Source organism: Pygoscelis adeliae, unplaced genomic scaffold (genome assembly GCF_000699105.1).
Source record: "Pygoscelis adeliae isolate BGI_AS28 unplaced genomic scaffold, ASM69910v1 Scaffold14, whole genome shotgun sequence".
Classification (NCBI taxonomy): Eukaryota; Metazoa; Chordata; class Aves; order Sphenisciformes; family Spheniscidae; genus Pygoscelis; species Pygoscelis adeliae.
The window spans coordinates 6494629-6511916 of record NW_008825109.1 but is presented as its reverse complement, the minus strand read 5'-3'; the positions used below and the strand labels follow the sequence as shown (position 1 = coordinate 6511916).

Sequence of the window (17288 nt, the reverse complement as noted above, 5' to 3'; positions counted from 1 at the left end):
CCTTCTATTAAGAACTGGCATTTGTTTTTTAATCCAATTGTGACTCCAGAATATTACAAACATAAAAATACATCATTAGCTTCGTTTCAATATTGATTTTAATAAATTGTTTATATGCTAACTTTTTTACAATATTAAATCTTCAGGTTATTGCGTATTGGAAAAAATGTATAGGATGAATGTAGCTTCATTGCATAAAGCTAATATAGTTTTACTGCAATAATATGGCAAGTACTGAATCTGCTGGCCAGTTAATTAGGCTGTTCTTAATTTTCTTTATTTTTCCATGCTTCTGGTGACCTGCTCAGAAAAAATACAGACTGTTTAGATTATGCCACAGCTCCATATTTTAGATCATTAGGCTTAGTACAGCTCACCAGTATTGTTTGTATTGATAGTTCTATGTGAAACTTGACATAAAAATACACAATTATTACGATATTCAATTTCTTTTTTGATATGTCACACATCTATTTTGTGAAGCAAAAGTAAATCTTAAAATTTAAAATAAAACATACTTTTAACCTTATAAAGAATCCTATTTTTAAAATTTTGGTAGTATTATAGAGATGGTTATAATTACATTAGAACTGTGCTAGGTTTTATTTCTTTAACAATAATATTATTAAGGAATATAATGACTATAAAGTCATACGACTTGGAATAATCACATGACATTCAGTTCTAAGCAACTCAGTTACATTTACAGCTTTATTTCACTTGCACTCTTATGTAAAGTTTTGACTCCTATAGCAATTAAGAAAGCATATGAAATATTTAATTTTTTCCACTGAATACTATTATATGAAATCAACAAGTCAATGGGGATTTTTCTCCCAAATCCCTTTTGTTTCAGCATGATTCTTTGAATTAATATTTAATCAGTTTATATCATTTAGCTTTTAGACTTTTAGTTTTATTGTCTTCTGTGAGTCAAATGAAGTCAAGTTTGTTTTGCAGGACTGCTTTTCTGTGATATTGTGTAGAGATGTTTATTGTATTACTATTCTTAGTTCTTTTTTAATCTTTTCATAACATTACCACTCTTGAATTTCTGTAGCATTCTAAACTGTATAAAAATTGAACAGCAGCAAGCTTAAGTCTTTCTTGATACTTTTTTCAAGGTTACCGAGCTGCAAAGTCTCGCAATTTGTCTTTTGTTTTTACTTAGCAGAACTTCAGTTACTATTCGGCCAGAAGATAAAAAGTCTTGTAAATACACATCATATATTATATCAGTCTTGTTTCTTTCCAAACATAGATGAGAAACATTTCTTGAAACTTCTGAGTTCCCTTAACGGTATTTTTACTGTCTCTGTCCACTGTTTGGTCTTTGCTGTTACTAGAAATTCTTTTGTTCTTATATACCTAATTTTTTTGCAGCATTAGCGCTGTCAGCTTCTCATGCCAACCTTGTGCACTTAATAACTTCTAAAATTTGTTGACTCTCCTTTTCCATTTTTCCATTTGTTCTACAGTGCTTTTTATATCAAATTGTTGTATTTGGATCATCCAGAATTCTTTCTGAGATTTCCCATTTCATGTTTCTCTGCTTATTTTTTTTTTCTCAGACTTAAAAAAGCAACCTATGTCTAATACTGTATCTGTGTGTATTTCTAGTACTTGATGGTAGGTCTTCTTTTTTACCCATGTTGACATGCATAAAATCTGATAATCGTCAGTGTCCCATAGACCGTTACCATCACTAAGTGAGAAATAACCATTAAAATGTAGTCTTGGCTTTCCTGTAGAGTGCTGCCTAACACACCTCTTTGCCTGTTCTGTTTTTCCTAGCAGACTTTAGCTCTTTTCTACACTTCAAAATACAATTTATCTTAAAAGATATCAATAGTGCCACTGAAGTATACTTTCTTCTTATTGATTAGAATTCATTAATTAGGGTATTCATGCAGTAAAATGTGAATTTGTGAGTTAGTTATAGTTTATGCTCATTCTGGTTGTATATTTTTTGAAGTGTATTACGCTTGTTATAGTTTCATATTGTAAAGCATGTTACAACCGTTCTTAATCTTTTTTCTATACTACTTTCCTTATGTTTTGGGTTCCATCCTTTCATTTGTCAGTCTCTTCTATTCTTAAATGATAAAAATTACTTATTTTGTCTTTTAAAACAGCGTAAGTAAACATCAGTCCTTCAGCTCTGAAGTAGGCCAGAAATGTATTAAATGTTATTTTTCACATCTAGCTGAAAGCAATGACATTATATTACTGTCATATAAGGTATTCAAATTAGGATCAAATTCAAATAGCATGTTATGTAAGCTGGACATATTTATTCTTTTCTTGTTATTGTTGCTATATAGTTTGGATTTCTAAACTAAAAGTTACACTTGCATTTCCACATAACTGACAAAACCAAAACGTAAGAAACCGAAAATTTACACAAAGACTCAAATAAACAAAAGGGAAGTAAGCAGAGAAAAAATTTTCTGTTGGCCAAGCACAATATTCTTAATGAATGTGGGGATGCAGTTCGTTGATTTAATAATCCAAAAAACCTAATGCCAAATTATAACTTCCTTTCCATGACGGTTTCAAATAGTTCCCCTTCTTTTTATATATAATTTGTTTGTTACCACTTCTTAAAAAATAATTAAGCAAGGCTTTATGGACTCTTCTTCTGAGATTATGATAAAAATTGTCTGAGGTAGGATGTGATTTGGCTATGCTGTTTGAAATGTCTTCTATAATAGTCTTTGCCCACCAGATCATAAACAATCATGTTAACACATCTTAAGAAGTTAATATCCCTTAGGTAAGTGGTAAGAAACAGATCCTGCGTACGTCTCCAGTTCATTGCAGAATGAAGTAGAAGAGGTTATGTTAGTCACTAGGCAAACCCATTGTGCTGCACATTGCAACGCAGAAGGAACATTTTCATGACCAGCTATGTCTTGGCTGATATGTGGCATATTTGAAGAAATTGATTTTTGTCTTTTGATCATGTACTTAGTTGGGCATCTAACAAGAAAGAAAGATACATTAGGGATGTTAGAAGGTGGTAGATTTACAAATGTTGATGTTCTCTAATCTGGACTGATAGCAGTCTCTTCTTCTTTTGAGAATTAAGGCCATAGAAACTTCGTGTATATTTCCTTGTCTTCTAATAAAGGAACATGATTTTTAAAGCATATGTTTGTTATTTAGCTTCCAGGAATCTATCTGAAATATTTTAATGGCATTGACAGATACATATTTTGGCATGCTGAATGACATGAAGTACTATGGACATACGACTTTTGCAATTTAAACAACATTGTGAAATACAATGATTTTTTTCTTTTTTTCTTTTTATTTTTTCTAGGAAGAAAGGTTTAATTGTAAGAAATGGATGCTAAAGGATTACAAGGAGAAGATAAACTGAAGATGCTCATAATTTTACTAGCTTATTTGGTAAATTAAAAATTATTTTTTTTCCCCAGGATGAATGTTGAAAAATTGTATTTGACACAGGAATGGTGTCTTTTGTTTTATACATTACTGCTGACACTAAAAGTCTTAACACATATATGCAGACAATTACATTTTATCAATTTAAAAGTGAGCTTAGTCAACTGACTTGTATAATTTCTTGCTACTCCTCACATGCAATTAAAACACTTTAGCTTGTGAGTCTCTTCATGGACAAAGGACTGGACTAGGACAGAAAATACAGGTGAATATAGTGCTGTGAAGGTGATACTGCTTCAATTCAGAGAGATGGCAGGAATTCTAGGCAATATGCAATAGCCATCTCTTAGTACAGTATGCTATGCATGTATAGTTTAGGAGTTCGGAGTATTCAGTTTATCCACAGAACACAGCATAGCACACAATTACATTGCCTATTAAGCGTACTTCAACTCTGGCTTGCAGAGACAAGTTCTAGAACTAAGGGTAATTAATGCTTCATAGCTATCAGAAAGGCTTTGGTCTTTTCGAAAAGACTAATACACAAAGTAAGAGTTTAGTAGCAATTGTGGAGAGCGCTTTCTGTGATGGAAGCCTGTATCTACACATTTAATTTAAAATTCTGTTGAGGGAGCTCACAGGGTTTGCTAATGTTCCTGGGTAGGATTCCAGTGATTATACAGAGACTTTGCATGGCTGATATTACTGCCTATGGTATTTCTCATAACCTTAGTCTCTGGTTTGGTCAGATAATGTACTTAAATGCCTTTGAAGGCAGAAATTGGATTCTCTCTCATTTGGCCCATTAAATATAAAGTGATAGTGAAATTTAGAATAAATAGTATTCATACAGGTTTGGGTTTTTTTAAGTTTCCAAAAGGTTTGAGTGACCTTTTAAAATCTCTAAATATTAATGTTTAAAGGAATAGATTTTAGCTTATTTATTCAATTGTAATAGCATCATTAGAAAAATAAAAAATCACAAATAAATGAGACACAACAATATAATGTGATGTGACGTAGCTTACTGTCATGAAGATTGTAGCTTTAGTAAATAGTCATATGCATTTTTCATAATGTTGAGTAAGGTGAGGAACTTAAACTCATATTCAAACAATTAAGTATTTTTAACATTCCACAAGTGCCAAATATCAAGCAGGTCTTCTAAAAATTGTAAAATTATTGCGTACTGAGAACCTTTAAAATTCAGGGCACTTATCCATATTTGGAGTTAGATGATTAATTTTCATTGCCATTTTTAAAGTTTTTGATAATGCAGAACGTCATTTTTAAGATAGAAATGGGAATTTATTTCTCAGATTTAGAGTTTATATAAAGTGTATGTTAATCACAGATTAATTATATTTTGGTGAGTTTACTTTTTTTTTTAAGCTAAGTAGGGTAATCTGTGAGACCGGAGATTGCAGAGAGCAAGAATATAGGGACCACACTGGAAACTGTATCCTCTGCAAACAGTGTGGACCTGGAATGGAACTCTCAAAGGTAAGCAAATCATGCTTTCTTGAAATGACTTTGTTTCCAATAAGTGCATTTACATATGTCGTTAAAATAATAGATACCTCTACTTATGTGGAAATACTTTTTAATGATTTTGGCCTTTGAACCTTTTACAGTTTTTCGAGTACCATGTTTTCTGGTTCTCTTTATATAAAATGCTTAGTTCAGAAAATGCTGATGCCATTAATAAAGCAGGCAGTACCCATTAGAGGATCTGGGTATGGGCTCTCAAATTAAAATGATTTTTTTTTTTTTTAAAGGTGAGTTAGTGCTAGAAAGGGGGGGAAAAAACTACAGGGAATTAAGACTGAATAACCTCACTGTGTAGAGGAGAGTACGAAAAATGAGTTTGAAACTAGCGATTGGTACAGACCACTGAAATGGGGGGGGGGGCTTGATTTTTACAGTGCTGACTTTCAGAATCAGTTCTGGATTTTAGGTGAAATTGCCACTATAGACAATGTTCAAATATTTTCTGTACAACAACTTGTCTTAACAGAATGGTTTATAATAAAAATAAGGGCATAAGCACATAAATACAGAATAGGATTCAAGTGAGAACTGAGATATTTCCTTAGAACAGCTGGGAGATAGGTGACTCTTCTGTTTTCACTAGCTCAGCGGTTGGAGTACTTTGTGTTGGGAAGCTAGGTTCGAGTGAGGCTCAATTTCTTTGTTTTACAGTTTATTCAAAATGCTATAAACCTAATCCATATCTTAATGCCGTGTAAAGTAATTGAGAAGCTTGAGGCCAGAAAAATACATGCTAATATGTAGAAGGCACGTAAGAAGTCCTTGTTAATATCATGGAGAAGGAAAGATTGTTATTGTGAGTCTTACATAAATGTTTTTTCTTTTAGAACAACTGCATCTCTTCCAAAAGAAAATCCCCATAAAAGTTTTGGAATTAGCAGGTTTTTTAGGAATGCAGAAATGAATCAATGGAGGTGAACGATGACTGAGGTTATGGACTGAGATTCAGTAGAACTAGAAAGTTAACTTGGCAAAATTTCCAGTGAAATTCCAAGTCTGAGTGCAAGTTATGAGGGGGATCTTAGTTGCTTTCAGCAACTAAGATCAGAAAGTAGGTGCTGTTACAAGCAAGGATAGAGAACAATGAAGGAAGATATAGCTGAAACAGGAGGGAGGGAAGGAGGGAGGGATATGGTGGGGTTCACGAACTTGATCACCGGAAGTGAGAGAGGTAACAGAATAAATTATGCATCATGGGGAGACTAGATGTTTTGGGGGAGCAGGTGTGTCATGCTGGAGGTGTGAAGATGGTCAGGCAAAAAAAGAGAGAATGCAAGCTGCTATGTTGAAGGGCGAGCAGACTTGTCAAGTCTTATGCATAAGAATAAGACTCTTTCTTCAGCATCCAGCTACTATACCTACATCTTGCCCATTGTTAGAGTGTAAAACTGTGGCCCAGACATAACTGTGCAGTCTGATCGATACCTGGTAGGTGGGGCCATAAAGCAAGAGAGAGAAGTAGCCGCCCTGCCCAGTGCCTTTGCATATAGAAGGGCAAACTCTGTTTTGTACTCTTACTGATAGTGTAAAGAGGATGATAAAGGTAGAATTTAGGGTGTTATTTAGGAGGAGTGAAATGTAATTTTCAGGGTTGCTTTTGTAGGCAAGTATGTTATGTAGATCCAAGGGAGAATTTGAAATGTTACTTTTGAAAATCTTTTAACATGAAACGTTACTAAGTCTGGTATGTATGTGTGTTAAAACAACAGGGAAAAAGAAGCTTTCAGTTTGTGGCTTTGTATTTCTTACTATACTGAGCTCTGAAAAAAAGCACAAGTTAAGTATTGTGGTTTGTGGGTGGTTTGAAGAGATTTACTGAAATCAAGTGACACATTTTCCTTACCTCTCCATCCCCTGTAGCTAGTGTTCGGTGCATTAACAGAAATATTTAGTTTCATGCTTTAGTGAGGATTGCTTTCTATGTCAGGCAGTATTAGTTAAGGTTTAGTCATACAAACAATGCTGTTGAAGTAGAGATTTGAAGATGACTAACCACATGTTTTGTTTGGCCTTTATAAGATTTGCCTTAAATTTGAGGACTGAAAGTTCTGGCGGCTGTTTTAATTTATAAAGGCACTTGTAAATATGGCACTGTATAACAGTGGTCCTACTAAAGCAGTATTATATGCATTGATGTAGCATACTTATCTAGTTGGCAAATAAAAAACAAAAGCATAAAAACTAATGCCCTCAGTAATTACGCTTTCAATTTAATAAAGATGCTAAACTAGAATAGGAAGGTTATAGTTTGCAATAGTACACTATTCGAGTTATGCTTTTACTTTTAACTATTTTTGTTTACAATCTGATAGTCCTGATTCTCAGGACTAGTTTTTCTGAAAATATGAATGCTTAATTAATTTCAATGTGTAAGCAATTACTTCTCCCAGTCATGAATAGGCTTTCAAATACTATTTTTTTTTTTTGCTACTACCCTAGAACTGAAATAACTAAACAGATTTTGCTCAAACCTAAATGTGAGTGGAGACATAATTTCCTTTATAAATAGAGGTACAATTTTCTGTGAATCATAGCGAAGGATGTGGTGCTGTGGCTGTTACTGAAATGCAGTTGAAAGCAGTCTTGCTCAACTACAGCTTGAAGCAACAAAGTATGTTAAGTCAAAGGTCAGAACGCAAAGGGAAAAGGGATTTAATGATATACTTGAAGTAATTTGCAGCACAGGGGGAGTTTTGTTTGCTTGGGGTTTTTTACCCCATGTGAGAAAGCAATGATGTAATTATGCTGTAGTTTAACAACAGTTTCTTAATAACAAAAAATGTGTCTGTTTTCCTATCAAATATTTAGTGCTCATGGATAAAACTAAATATACTGCTGGATGTGTGAGCACGACTGTATGTCTAAGTATATAGTAAAATACAATGTTATCTGTGGGTTTTTTGGTTCGGTTCCCGCCCAGAGTGTTTTAAGCAATTGACTGACAGGTTTCTTTTTTATCTTAGTAACAAAAAAACTCAGCCTATATTGTTGAATACAGAAGGCCAGCTATTGGGTCATGCAGCAGTGGACCGTGTGAACGGTTGATGTAAACATATGTCCCTATTTCCTTCCCTTGAAACTCAGTTCAGGTAGAACTTCTGAGTAAGCTGAAGCAGACAGGTACAATGTCAAGGACTGTAGAGCCCTCGCCTCACTCTTATTTATGAGAAACTACTACTTTTTAGTTAAAATCTAAATCTGTAGATTTCTTTCTTGTTATGACTGACTATACAAAAATAGGAACTGTGTTCCTTTCAAAGGGCCAAGTAGAGATAGTAGGCTAAACACTATGAAAGGAAGACTGGAGTTCTCAAGATAAAAATTAAGATAAATACCGTGGTACAGATGGGTGCTATGACTTAAATACATTGCTACTGAATTGATCAGCAACCAGTTTAGCGCATAAGTACACTTGTGCATGTACTTTTTTCCCTTTGCCTTTGTTAAACTGAATACATGATGTTATAGAAATCAAAACTAATACTTTGTTACCTAATTGTGATACCTGTTTGTTTGTTTGTTTGTTTGTTTTAAACTTCAATGGGATTTTATTGTGGACTTACAAAACCCAGTTAAGTCAACAGTGATTAGTTGTCCCTCCACTTAAGGGAAGACACAGTGACACCTGAAGATCAGACTTGAGATTCTTAACACAGGCTGCACAGGTCACTTAAGGTATCGTTAAAGCCTAATCTGATCAGGTCCTGTGTGACAATCCAGTCTGTTTCCATGTCGCCAAATACACTCAGATGTACCACAGACTTGCATCAACAGTATGGATAAATGTGCAGGGCAAAATACCGCCTGTACAGAGTGGATGTATATACACACATATATACACTGTGTGTATGTGTGTGTGTGTGTATACACTTATTTTTACAACTATTATCTTGAGTTATTTATATGACCTTTGTTGCTATACTATGTGAGCATTTCATAATACCTAAGTTAGGGAAATGCTGTTGCCTTTTCTTAATTTATACTTGAGACACTAGCACAGAAATCAACTTGCCCATGGTAATGCAGGAAGTTTTTGGTGGAACAGAGTAGACAGAGGCCACAGAGTGGAGCAAGAGGATGGAGGCTCTCTCTTCACAAGGTGCCACATGGACAAGACAAGGGGCAATGGGTAAAAGTTGTACTGGGAGAGAGGTTTTATTTCTATATAAGAAAGAAATTTTTTACAGTGAGAACAATCACTCACTGGAACAACCTCCCCAGGAACGTGGTAGAGTCCCCATCACTGGAGGTTTTTAGGAAGCAATTGAACAGGGTGCTAGATCATCTCATCTCGGCTCCCTGTCCCGTGAAAGGTTGGACCAGATGTTCTTTCAAGGTTCCTTCCAACCTGGGCTGTTCTGTGATTCTATGATGAGTGTTTAATTTTAGTTGCAAACTAGTGCTCAATCTATTGGATTGACCTTTCTGTCTGCATAGGTAAGCAACTTCAGATACCCTTTACAGCATGAAACAAAAAAAGCGACAAAAAACCCCAGCCTTACTTCACATAACTGATTCCAAATCTAGACTATTCTTTTCAGCTTTTGCTGTCGCAGTTTAGTGGGGCTCTCTTTTTCAAGAACGCTTTTAATGTAATTCTTTCTACCTTAAAATTAGAAAAAATAGTACACCCTCAACTTTTCCTTTCTGACTCCCTATCAACTGTTCTAACAGCAGCACTGCAGATGTTGCATTAACTTCGAACTAAAATTCATTGATCGCTTATGTTGGTTGCATTTTTTTTTATAAAGTACTTTTAACATATTGCCATCATAAGAAAGCCAGCTTTGTTATTGTATCAACAATTTAGCATTGATGGGGAAGGGAGTGAAAGCTTCTTTGCCTGTTTGTCTGCTTCTATTTGTTCATTTAAAAAAAAAGATCTATACAGCCTTTTCTCATAAACATGTGTCCTTGGTAATGTTTGTGAAGCCTTTGAACCACTACAATAGCTTGCTTTTGAGTGTGTGGGTTTTTTGTTTGGGGTTGTTTTTTGTCTGGTTTTGTTTGTTGGCTTTTTTTTTAACTGTGCTTCCTTCTAGGGTGGGAGACTAAAATGATTGTATCGATTCAGAAGGAAGGGTTTGCTTCACGTGGCTCAGCATTATTTCATTTCTCATTCATTTAGTAGGAAACAAAGCATCACATAGTTAAGCAAATGGTTTAATATCTTTCATTCTTTAAGTGGCTTCAACTTGCCAATGCCTGAATAGTCATTGGTGTGGCTTGATAGTAAAGTGTTTCTGTATAAATCAAACCTTATATATGATCCAAATTTGTATAAATAAAACCTTATATATGATTCAAATTTATATAAATCACAATGCAGAAAAAGTAATCTGGGATAGTTTGGGTTTCAGCCTTTTCCTGAAAATGTTCCAGTACAGAAATGAGAGTCCTTCCAGTCCTTTTACCATAATTTGCTTTTTTAAAAAAAAAAAAAAAAAACTCTGTAGCTTCCATGTTTGGGGTTTTTTATTTATATATGAAAAAGCAATCCATATCTCAGCCTCATCAAGCTTATGTTACAACTCAGAAGTTTAACTGCAATTCTAGATTGTTCTGTCAACAGATCACATCTGAGGCTGTAGTTCAGAAACATTGAAATGACAGTTTGGGCAGTAGTAAGTTCTTTCCACAGTGCCCTACCTGTGCAGTTATGCTGACACAGTAGATTTTTAGGGTGTACTGTGGAACATATCACTGAACTGATCACTTTTAACCTGCATCAGTCCTGTGGTCAGATTTACAGCTCAGCCTCATAATCAGTTGTATCAGTACAGTTGAGGACAATGTATGACAAGGAAGAAAAAGCAGAGATGAAAGGGAGAGAGTGCCTTAAGCCAGCATTGCCATCAAATACGTGATGATAAATACTGTCACCAAGAGCCTGCTGCTGCACGGAGAGCCTGTGGGACAGAGGCAGCTTGATGGTTGCCAAGGCAGGGCTACGTATCGTAGGTTGCTTCCTTGCACCAGGTATATGATGAAGGAAAAGGAGACCTGCATCTTGGCTCAAAAAAGGAATTGTGAATTAAACAGGAAGGTACTCTTTGAAGCTACTTCTGAAGGTAACAGTCCTCATACAGAACATGAAAGATTGCGTGCTATATCTGACATGTTGTCCCAGTGAAGTTACTGAGAGCAGCTGCTGCCACATTTAGCAGTCACTCTGTAACTTTTCAAAGCAAGAGAGCTGCTTGTGAGGAAGCCTGCCATATCTCAGCACAGGAGGGGCTAATGTGTTTCTGGGCCAGTGTCCTGGAAGCTGGAGCAGCTGCATGTAGGCATGTCGAGTCTTACTCACTGAGCATGAAACTTTTCTGACACTAACTTTGCACTTTGCCGCAGCAGCTAAATCTGACAGGTTTGCAGCACACTGTTGCAGCCTGTCCTGCTCAGAGACTTCTGCTGATAGATACGGCTGATTATTGGATTCTAGATGAGGCTGATCCAGAGCCTAAGGTACTTTTGGAAGCTAAAACTGTGTGCTATTTAACAATGCCATACACTCAAAGGTATTACTAAAAACTTCATTTCCCGGCACCGGTATAGTGCTGCAACCTGTTATATGACCTGACATTGATTAAGAGTGTCTTAATGACTGGAAGGCTGTTTCCTGAATACCCAAATATTCTTGTAATCATCATGGCCTAAGTGGAACTTCTCTGTGCTGTACTGTCTAGGCACTTACATAGGTTGTGGATAATCAGTGGAACTAGAATAAAATTCTAAAATGTACTTGCAGATTATGTTCTTAATAATGCCTGAAAGTTTTTTTAAATAAAATTTGAGGTTATTTTAATTGAAAGAATGTTTAAAATCTAGTTTACTGTTCATTTACTCTCTGCATTGCATTCACCTTTTAGGGAAAAACCATACCACTTAACTCCGTTACCCTTTAGTCTGCTATACTTTAGGTCATTCTGTCTGAATCAGTGTTTGGGTAGTATATACTGAAAGACAATGTTAACACTGCCAAGGTAGTACTTTAAAAGGTGTCTGTATTATTGTATGCTTTTAATATTTTTAGCTTGAAACTAAGTTATGAGTTTAGTTAACTAGTTCGCTACAGATTCCTAGGTGAAAGCTGTATAAATATCCAGAAAATAGAAGTGCATTTGAATTTTGAGGATTTTTTTTTAAATTAATTTTAATGCAGTTTTCTAAATTAGTGTTTGGGTTTTCATGGCATGTACTGTGTATCATTTGAGAGAGAAATTTTTCATTAATGTTAACTGGTACCATTGATGGTAGCATTGAAAAGGGGAAGTGGAAAGGGAAAGGTGGGTTAAGCGTTCTTCACAGTACACTTCACAATAGGAGAAATAAATATAGCGTATATTTACCTGCTCTTTTTTTTTTTCCTGGCACAAAAATAAAAAATGTTTTTTTTTAAATCTAGCTAATTGAGGTTACAAGTTTTATTTCTCTTTTCTACAGCCCTGAGGTGAACTGCCACAGGAGATGAGCACTCTTTTAAAAATATGAGTGGGACGATAGAAGGGATGAGGGGAGTTGGGAACTACTGAGATCTCATCAGCCATATAACTTGGCAACTTTGTAAATAGAGCACTAGAAAAACTGGTGCACATCAGTTTTGCACACGTACTGATAAAAGATGAACAGTCGATTGCTTGTATCTTTGCTGGACTGCTGAATTATAAAGTCCAAGATTTCAAAGGATTTGAATCCATTGTCTAAATCATATCCTTCAGTTTTGGGAATGTGGTTAATTATGAGTACAGATGTTTGAAGTTCTGCCTGGTTTACAAGCTTAAATATTTATTTGCACCTGCTAGGCTGTTAACTACCTCAAATATTGTGTGAACATAAAAAGCACATACATAAAGTTGTAGTTGTTATGGATATATCTGCAGAATTCCTGGCAAGGACTTAGAAGCCATCCTTGAAAAGACTGGAGACTGTAAATTCCTTGGGCAGAAGATTTCTTTATATTGCATCCACCATTTTTACAACTTTAAAGTAAACCATTCCACATCACAAAGGATCACTAAGATGTGTCCATACATCCAACTATAGCAAAGCAGATCTGATAGAGCTAGAAACAACTTACTCAAGCTTTGGTAGTTTGGGCCAGTGAGTTGAAGGCATTTAATTCTAACTTTATTTCCTGGTGTTTGCTTGTTTTTGATCAGAAACTTCAAAGGTAGTCTGGAAAGAAAAACTTATAATTAAGTTAATTTAAGCCTTATATTTGAAAGTTTACTAGGACTTGGGAGGGGCTGATTCCAAGTGATTTATCAAAAGGTCCGAATATACATGGTTTGTCTGAGCTATATAATATATCCTATAATGCTACTATTTGGATGTTCTAAATAGAAAGAGTAAAGAGTAGGTATTTAGAAAGAATGTGTTAAGGAATAAAAGTTTATTTAGACTTAGGAAGAGCAAAATCTCCTAACACAAGTTAGTCTGTTTCCAGTCCCCAGTGGTAATCATGTAGCTTTGTATACAGTCTTACAATTGCATAAGTGAAATGGAGTGTAAAACTGAACACAGTAAGATATTTTTAGGTAACATAAAATAGAACTGCTAGAACCTCCATTGTTTTGGCATCGATTCCTAGCAGAAACTGGTAGGTTTGAAATAAAATGGTAGAAAATGTTCTATGGCTGAAGTAAACTTAAAAAAAAAAAAAAAAAAATTTTTTTCCCCTTGAAAAAAAAATAAAAAAAAAAAAAAAAAAAAAAAAAAAAAAAAAGAAATATTTTTATCCCCTTTTGCCTACCAGTTTTATTAGGGTCAGTATCTCACAGGAGAAGCATGCTGTACAGTGTATGAAACTGTAGTATGCCTTTTTTTTTGTTACTAACTACAGTGATTTGTCTGCCTGCTTAATCTGTATAATACTCAATAGTAAGAAACTACATCTCAGCTAAAAAACAAAACAAAAATTAAAATGTATTTTTTTTAATTCCTGGATCTAGAGACAGAGGAAGAAGGCTATTTTTAGTGTCCATTTGTAGTTGCTTTCGTAGAATTTAGTTTTCTGTGTACTTGAGTGCTTGCTCTTTTTCAGAGGACAGTGAAGATATTCTTAACATAAAAGAAAATTGAAAATTCTTAGAATGTCCAGTAAAATGCATCTGAAGTTGCTTATTGTTATTTTATCATCCTGAGTGCATTTGTAAGGTTCAAAGCTTTTTACTGCAGCAGGTTTGCTTAGGTAGGTGACTTTGGAAAAATTTATTTATATGCATTGAACATGCATGTGTTGTGGAGGAAACTGGTGGAAACTTTCCCTTAAGTTGCCCCAGTTGAAGATTTCCTTCAGTTTTCCCTCTGGGAAGATGCCCTATTCTTCCACTGAGACCACATACTGGAGAAGAAGGTCCCCACATTGTGCCTTTCCCACCTACTCCCTTCCCAGTAAGTCTTTTCCAGCAGTTCATTGTATTCCTCTTGCCATTTTGCGGTGTGTCACTAATGCATCAAATCTAACTCCGAAGTACTGCAAAAAAAATTAATAGGGTATTCAGATGAGAAAAGGGAATAGCAACTCTTAGTAACTTGATAACTCTAAGAAATAGTGACATGAAATAGATGGATAGTTCTTGATAATCAGTTGGGAAAATTCAGTCCCCAAACTATTAGATATTGTTGGGTAAAGTGTTTCTCTTTGCAGCCTGTCAGTTGTATTAGGTGTCCTTTTTCAAATGAATGGAAATAATTTCTTTAAATAGCTAAATTTGGGATAAATAACCAACCATAACTATATTCCTTGTATAGTAAAATATCATGCCTCCCTGTGATCTGCAGAGCTATTAAACTTTTCCAACAGTTTAAGAACTGTTAGAACTGGAGTGGGTTGAGTTTCTGAAATTTAGTGGCTAAGCAACGTTTCATGCCTAGCTGATGGTCATTAACCAGCTCTGTTTTATTTGGTAACAGAAATTCTAAGCCTTTGAAGATCAGTGCACTCTCTTCGGCAATTAACTTTGTTCACCTTAGCTATGAACCTTAATATCAAAGTGCTTCTTTGCTGTTTTTGTAACTGAGTAAGTGCCTTTATACTTCACTTGTCCCAGTTTCTGCACTTTCACATGACTGACCTAATTAAAAAACAGACAGCTCAATAATTCTACCATAAGCTAGTAATAATGAAACTGTGGGAGTCCTTGAAGCCCTTTATCATTCAAATACACAGTGGTTTCATGAATAAAGTGGATGACTAAGTATTACTTATAGAAGTAAGGGAGATTATTAGCAGTGGAAGACACATTTGAACTTGCTGAAAGGATGGCTTTTGTCTCTAGAAAGACCTACTCTCAGTAATAATTACACTAGGTCTTCATTTTATCCCAGCATTCTCTTCTTGTTCATGCTTTCAGTGACTGAATAGCTTGCTATTGCTTGTTAATCCCTACAGGAATGCGGCTTTGGATATGGGGAGGATGCACAGTGCATGACATGCAGGCCAAACAGATTCAAGGAAGACTGGGGCTTTCAGAAGTGCAAGCCTTGTCTGGATTGTGCACTAGTTAACCGGTTTCAGAAGGCCAACTGTTCTGCCACCAGCAATGCACTATGTGGAGACTGTTTACCAGGGTAAGTCCATTTCTGAAGATGAGACTTGAACAAATTCAAAACCAATTTGCATTAACATTGCTTGCTCGTGTTTTCTGGGTAAATGTATCCTTTATGTAAGTATGAAGGTCCTAGGTTCTAATCTTGGCCTTGCCAATGATTTACTGTATGATCTGAGCACATATTAAGACTGCAATTCTGAAATTATCTCATCCATAAAAACGGTTTGATAATTACCTACCTGATCTATGAGAGTAATGTCTATGCAGTGCCTGAGCAAAATACTTCGAAATAGAGTTACTGGTGACTTACTTCACTGTTAAAAAGAATTAAACATTTGGAAACATACATAGTTACCTTCTTGAAGACTGATCGCTTTATTTGCTTGCTTTTTTCCCCTCCTTAGGTCAATGCCTAATAATTCTCATACACATACATTTTTTAGGTCAAAAGTAGTGGCTGTGGTTTATGCTCCTGAATTTCCTTCATCATGTTGGTAAATTCATGGAGCATGATCCTGGCTGAAAATCATAAATGGATCTGAAAGAATTGTTTTGGAACAAATTATAACAGTGTGGAGACTCACTGAAACTGCTGTTATAAATCAAAACCTGTGCTTAGTTTGTTGTCCAGTCATCCCAGATCTCTGTTGCTAATCTTCTGTTTGTAGTATTAAGTGTTAAGATCTCCAAAAGGCTATTCTTTACATTGTGGCCAAGTTCTGCTATTATAAATACCTGCCATGAATTTGTTAAAAGGCATTTCTGATGCTTTTTTGAATTATGGATTGGTAGTTTAATTGATAGGATTAGGTTATGAGAACTGATCTGCAGTTGTAACAGCCTTTATATTTTCAGGGTATGTATTTCAGAGATACTTAAATGTTCATATATTTGTTTCCTATATGTTTCTCAGCTTTTTTTTTTTTTTTTTTTTTTTATAATACCAGCTATCAAATACCTGAACACTGTCGAAGCTCCTACAGTTATTCCTCTCAAGCCGGAAGTGAGGTCTTTTCATTTAAAAACACTTAGTAAAGCTTTGGTAACTAATGTTAGTTTAAGTCACGGTATAAGAAGGTGCAGCCCCAGGCGTTAGATGTTACTCACAACCACTTTTGGTACTAGCTGCAGCCACATGGTGGACTGATTTATACTCTCATTACATATTAATATATATGTATTGTAGGGCTTATTTGGCTGTCAGCAGGGAGATAATTTTCTTCTTGTGGTGTAAACAATGTAAGCTAAATTTTGGAAGATGAGAAAAGAACAAAAAAGAAGCCAGAATAAAACATGAATTAAGAGTAAATCTTAACTGGGGGACTTGGGAATGCTTCTTAGTATTCTGGTCTAGAATGTATTCTAGATACGTGTGTTGAGTATGTGTTAAAATGAGAGCTGTTGCCACTACCTGCTTTTACTGGCAGCAAAGCTGGAAACATGAGGAGGGAGGGAGTCATTGGTAGGGGAGTCACAGATCATCTGGTCTGGATGTTTTGGGGAGCAGAACTGTAGAACACGCCACCACTCACACCTGTCCATCAGTTTAGATGCTGCCTAAGCGAATGGAGGATATAGCTAGCCAAACCAAATGGTTTAGCTAATGTTTTACCTCTCAGCAATCATATTTATTTCTGTTTTGCACGGGTTTCCAACATGCTGTTCCCTATTGTTCAGCTTCAAAACACTACAGTGAGCATGTCAGCTAAAAACAAATATTAACACGTTTCATTCAGAGTAAATGATCACAGTGGCCCCTTCGGTCTTACAGCC

The 17288-nt window shown here is 35.3% G+C and overlaps 1 protein-coding gene across 1 annotated transcript in view; it reads left to right on the top strand.

The window, feature by feature from the left end:
• The first annotated feature begins 3329 nt into the window (after nucleotides 1–3329).
• Nucleotides 3330–17288, top strand: part of TNFRSF19 (tumor necrosis factor receptor superfamily, member 19) — a 44451-nt gene continuing 30492 nt past the window's right edge. The window contains exons 1-3 of the mRNA XM_009327763.1: nucleotides 3330–3414; nucleotides 4804–4914; nucleotides 15356–15534. Coding sequence (XP_009326038.1) covers nucleotides 3349–3414; nucleotides 4804–4914; nucleotides 15356–15534 — 356 coding nt within the window. The 5' untranslated portion in view covers nucleotides 3330–3348. The remainder of the gene's footprint in view (nucleotides 3415–4803; nucleotides 4915–15355; nucleotides 15535–17288) is intronic.